This window comes from Cimex lectularius, unplaced genomic scaffold (genome assembly GCF_000648675.2).
Source record: "Cimex lectularius strain Harlan isolate CLEC.00 unplaced genomic scaffold, Clec_2.1 scaffold66, whole genome shotgun sequence".
NCBI lineage: Eukaryota > Metazoa > Arthropoda > Insecta > Hemiptera > Cimicidae > Cimex > Cimex lectularius.
In genome coordinates, this window is record NW_019392701.1 from 216,487 (window position 1) to 222,486 (window position 6,000).

General features: G+C 37.5%; 1 protein-coding gene across 5 annotated transcripts in view; it reads right to left on the minus strand.

Annotated features, from left to right (window-relative positions):
- Positions 1 to 2,312: 2,312 nt before the first annotated feature.
- Positions 2,313 to 6,000, minus strand: part of LOC106668912 — a gene marked incomplete in the record, with an annotated part of 294,536 nt that continues 290,848 nt past the window's right edge. For all 5 annotated transcript variants that reach the window (XM_014398097.2, XM_014398098.2, XM_014398095.2 and 2 more), the window contains 2 exon segments: positions 2,313 to 3,726; positions 4,479 to 4,544. In XM_014398097.2, coding sequence (XP_014253583.2) covers positions 2,614 to 3,726; positions 4,479 to 4,544 — 1,179 coding nt within the window.

The window sequence follows — 6,000 nt, forward strand, 5'->3', positions numbered from 1 at the left end:
GTAAATTGGGCTAGCTTTATGCTGAATAATAACACCCCACTGAAAATTAAATTCACTATATTTAGTACTGTTTGTATGTCTGTGGTGATCCTTGCAAGTTCGTAGTTATCAGAGGTACAGTTGAGAAATTCCAGAAATTTTTCTTATTTTATACATTACCAACTCCACGGTTCATATCTGAGAAATGGTGTGCCTTCAGATTGTGAATTATACCATGAGATTTCTTTATGTTTAGTTGCTGATGATGGGCCAGGAGCCCGAAACATCCATGTAATTTACTAACTTGAATAAAAGTTTCAACCACGGAGATCTTGGAATTTTTCAACCTATCAGTACAGAGATTTTTCGTTAGGCAGCTCTTTCTTTGGCTTCCCTTTCGACTCCTAGTTGTGCATAAAGACGTCTCAAGGGACGGCGGTGGCCGAGTGGTTAGGGCGTCCGACTCATATTGCCACGCTATCTGTCCTGGGACGAATCCCGGCATAGCCAATGGATTTGCAATTACACTCGACTTCAGCCATGGACTTAAACACTAGATGGTAACTGGTAACATGTGCTTGGTCTAAAAGTAAAATAACACACCACTGAATATAACAGAAACTCGTCAGACAGGTCAAAATGGGTCACACGATATGGTGATCATCCGACGGTTTGGGGTGTATTAATATCATGGGGATATATGTGATAGTTGCGGCTCAATAAGATGCCTATCATCCAGAATTTCTCAAAGGACAAGGATCCTAATAACAGAGCTAATAGCACCAAGAAATAGTTGATTGATAATGTGCATCAGCAATTATCCTGACCCTCAGCCATGGACTTAAAGTTAGACGTAACTGGTGACATTTGCTTTATTTAAAAGTAAGATAACATATCACCGAAGATGGCAAAAAAATTGGTCTGATAGGTTGGTCGTCCAGAAAATAAAGTGGTGGTGACCATCTGTTGTTTTGGGGGTGTATTAATATCATAGGGTTATATGGCCATGTTGCGCCTCAACATGATGTCTTGCCAGAATGTGTATTTCTTCCTAAGAAAAGGATCCTAAGCAGCTAATACCTGATTGTTAACTTATGCCAGCAATCACCCACACCCGGAGACCGTGGAGGGTTAGTGGTTATATTATTTTTGTCATGCTAGCGGTTCTGGGTACGAATCCCGGCACAGCCCATGAAATTTTAATTGGAAATATTACGTAAAATGTATTGTAAAGTGGTTTTGACTCCTCGACACCCAACGGGTAGATGGACGTTAAGCCCTACTGTATGACAGAAATTACTTTAATTCCTTTCTACTTTTTTGCTTTTATTTATTAAAGACATCTACGACCTCTCGGGGAGATAAGTTCTGAGAGCTTATGCTAAAAAGTACATATTGTTTAGATTTTTTCTAGGTTGAGTAGTTTTGAGAAAACCAGGGGGACATTAGAAAATAGACACCCTGTGTGTAACTACGGTTTTCAAAATGCTGACATCCTAGTACTAACACACAGATTACAGGCATAGACTGGGAGTTTTTATTTAGTGGTCATGGTGTTGATAAATGAATAACCATTTTTTAAAAAGGGTTGCTACAAGAGCATAGACATCAATGTACCAACTCGTACATTTCATTCCTGGAAAAGAAAATCGATCATAAAACATACAAAATACCCTCATTAGAACGCAATGAAATCTTCTCCATCTTTAGGAAAAACTAAAACATATCGATTAAGCTACATATTGACATTCAGCATAAATTACTAACATCGAAAGCTATTTAGAGTCATATACAAAATGTTTTTGGTCATTCATTAGATTTAAAAAAAGGCACAAACTCTATACTATCAAAACTAACATTTATAAAAGCCGTCCGTTGAAAATCCTCATGATGTACTAACCTGTTCCCAATCTATTTTGGTATGTTAAAGATGAAAAAATAACGGATTATTCCTTATTTAATACTTTAACACTCAGGGGGTCTACCTATCACTTGCATGGATCAAAGTTCCAAGTAACTCGACGTAAGTCCCAAATAACAGACATTTACTGGGAGTGCAGGAGGTGAAGGTTACTGGATTCGGTTATGGAATTCTTTTAAAGAGGAATGAAGTTCCTTGATGTTTTTGAAGGTTACTAAGTCTGGGTTTGCTTTAAAGCACATCTGGACCGCTAGGAATGTCTGTGTATATGGAATAGAGAATGGTAGCAAGGAGGCTGCCTTGCGGAACACCCGCTTCGGTGGCGGTTATGACATAAGGATAACGTTATTTTCCATTTTTTTAAATGAAATTTGTTAGGAATATAGGAAGAAGAAATTAACTTTAACTTCAGTTTATTAATTTCTTTTTACAACAGTTTAAATATTTTACTTCAGTCCATTTATCATTTTAGTATGACCATGCAATACATAAAATATAGTATGTATTTACTTACAAATTGTGCGAACATAAACACTAGGTAGTTTACATCAAAAGGGCCACATCTAATTAAATGATGTGAAAGAAAGACATTATTTGGTCTGAATATTTTTAAATATATATTTTTTGTAATTTTAATGAAGCACAAATTATTTACAGATGCTTCTTTTATTTAAAAATCATTATAAGGCATGTAAAAACAATACATAGAAAAATTATTTTTTGCTTGTTGATGGGGGTAAACCTTGGTTACCTGTGACGGGGGAGAGTGTATCGGCTGATGACGGGAACACGCCTGGTGATTGTGAGGACCGTTCTGTAGGACTGACTCTTTGGCCGTTTTCAGAATCGTTAGTCGGTGTATCGGCTTCTAAACCAAGAACTGGCGAATCGCCCGGTTTGGCGGAGGAACTTACTGGGCAAGAATGTATTCTGGCTCTGCCACCGGTAACATGCACATCGGAACATGTGACGTCTGGAGTCGATGAGAAAGAACCACCGGTCTGTGGATTTTCTTTGAGGCAAATCGAAGACGGTAGTAATATTTTTCTTCTGGTGAATGCATTTAAACGACTCATGGAAGATCCTGCGTTAACACTCGTAGAACTAATCGGTACCGTTCTCACAGGATAGGCACATTCATCGAAGGCGGAAGCCTTACTCACTATTTTACTAGTCGGTATCAAAGACAAATCACATATCCGTGGCTCTTCACCACTCGATTGATAAACAATGTTCCCTGTATTTTTAATACCGTTAGTAGACATCTTTCTTTGCATATTAGTTATAGACATACATCTTCGCCTAGGTAGTGATGATGTGCTTAATCTTCTATGAATTTCTAAAGACCCCGTACTAAAGAGCTCCAGAGGTTTTCTCGTTTTGTGTATGTTTTGATCAAAACTACTTCTTCTTAAGGATATAATATTTGTTCCCTGTGGGGAATCGAAGCTCATTGCTCTCTTACTGCTGGATTTTTTCTTCTCCAGTTCTTCAGCAAGCATTTGAACCTCCCAGTTATAATGGTATTTGTTTCTTAACTCTTCATCTATATCATCATCATCATCGACTATATTACTAACATCGTATTCATTATCGTCATCGATATCTTCAGACTCTGATTCAAACGAAGTTTCAGAAGAGTCGACATCGACAGAAACGTAATCTTTTCTCGGCATGCCGTCTAACGCTTCGACCGAACCGTCTGAATGATCTTCTATCGAGCAATTGTCCGTCGACAGTCGGCTATGTAAATCTGAATCATCTTGATCTGTGTCTTCGTTTAAATTATCTGAGACAGGAAGAATAGTGTCGGCTGAACCAGCTCTCTGTAACAGTTTGTTCGAACGATTGTTATAATAAAATGTTTTAAGATTCTAGATTGTATAACAGGCAAAAAATTAAAACTAATAGCAATACTGTGATCCGAATACAGAAATTCAATACGTTAATATTTGATAACATAAATTAATATGACGACATTTTCACGACATCGATTTTGCGTTACGTGGGTTAGGTTAGGGTTAAGGACGGGTTTATTCTCAACATGCTTCACTATATCGTATTACATGTAATTAAGAATACAATTTTCACTGTTAACTAATACAAATATTTCGTTAAAATAATAAGAAAAATTTAATATTTAAACGGAGTTTAAAAAAGCGAATATTGCCTCCACAAATGCACTAAAATTTGCAAACAGATCTGGCCGGGGTTAGTTTTGTTAGGAAGGTTAGGGTTAGGGACGGGTTAGGTTAGGTTAGGTAGCTTTATTTTTTTAATTCGTTTATTCTCGACATGCTCCAAAATATTGTACTTCATGAAATTAGCATACGATTTTCACAGTTTATTAGTGCAAATATTTAATTCAATATATATTTAAGCAGAGCCTAGAAAAGGCGAATATTTCGAGTTTAAATATTATAGTAGATGATGGGGTTTGGTCTGCGAGTTGGCGAACTCATGTTGAACCGGCACACGGGCACTACTGGGTCGTCTTCACCCGCGAGTGCCGGTTCAACATGAGTTTAAATATTGTTAAGACATCTTTTTCTTGAGTTTAAATCCAATTGAAACTTACCAAAAACGGGTGGTCCCCGTCAAAACTTGTATCCGAATTACCTCTCCCATCATCTTGTAGGTTAGTCTGAAACAGAAATTTCAATGAACATACAAAAACACTGTAATAAAATAAAAATGTATTTTTACTTTAGTTTTAAAGTTATGCAACTTATTCTCATTTCTAGAGTGATTATAATACAAAGTCGGATTGGTTTCAATTCATTTCATTCCAAATGTGTAGTTTTTTTTTGTTTGTTTTTTGTTTTTTGTGTTATGAACTATGCATATTAGCCATGTGACAATTCACATATGTGTGTTCAAATTTGGGGGGGGGGGTTATTGTGAAAAAAGGGCCAGAGGCGACGGTGGGAATCGAACCCACGACCGCGGCGTGAGAGTCTCTCATGCTAACCACTCGGCTACCGCGGTCCCCCCAAATGTGTAATTGTGTAATATTCCTCTCAAACCTTTCCATCCTTCTAAAGATAAACAGTAGAGAAATTCCCAAGTTAGAAAATTCCCTGGACATGACGTTACAATCTCCACTATATTCGAAACCTTCCTTAAAAGGCAGCATTATTACTGACCACAATATACCAAACTTTCCTCTTTCTTGGGAGTTTTCCTTACTCATTCTCATCCTAAAGAACACAAACCTCCCAATCACACATCTTCTTAAAGACATACCTTCTTCTGTCGTTTTTCAAAATCATCGAAAAACATCTTGTAAAACGTTTAATAGACACCCTAGGCATAGAATAATTCCTTTTCACAAATTCAGGCAAAGTCGTTGAAACCACCCCAGCAATAGCTTGGGTACGTTCTTGGATGTGACCCCGGCTGTTGATGGCATCCAGGCAATCCTTACCTTATGTTGGGATCCTATTTAACGGATCATTGCTTCAGTGAGGTGTGGCAACTCAAATATCAGCCCAATACAAGCCAGCGTTTCAGAAGGGGTTATTATTGGTCCCACCATGTATACCATTTACACTACTCACTTTCCTATACATTCAAACACCATCTTTACCACGTACGCGGTTGATACCGCTGTTTTGTCTTGTAACCCGAACCTCTGACATCTAAAACGACCTTCATCTTATCAAATATTGTGATAAAAAGTGAAGGACAAGACTGAATGAGTAAATGTAGGCACATTGTACAAAGCAGTCTTGCCCTCGTTAGTGCACCAACAAAAAAGTGCTATTCCGTTCAAGTCAGATACATAGGAATATACCTAGACAGCAGACTGATGTGAAATCTTCAAAACAAGAGACAACTTAACAGACGACCTAAACAGCTACAGAGTTTTTTAACCAGTAATAAGTAAGTAATCAAGAAATCAGTTTTGACCATCAAAATTTAACTTTATAAAAGACTTTAAATTCACTAATTTCGTGGTCCGCTTGACCAATTAAATCATTACAATTAATTAAGGTTTTTAGTTGAGATGAAAAAAAGTTAATGGCACGAGCGGGATTCGAACCCACGATCTTCGGCTAGATACGCCGCTGCTCTACCACTTGAGCTATCGTGACCTC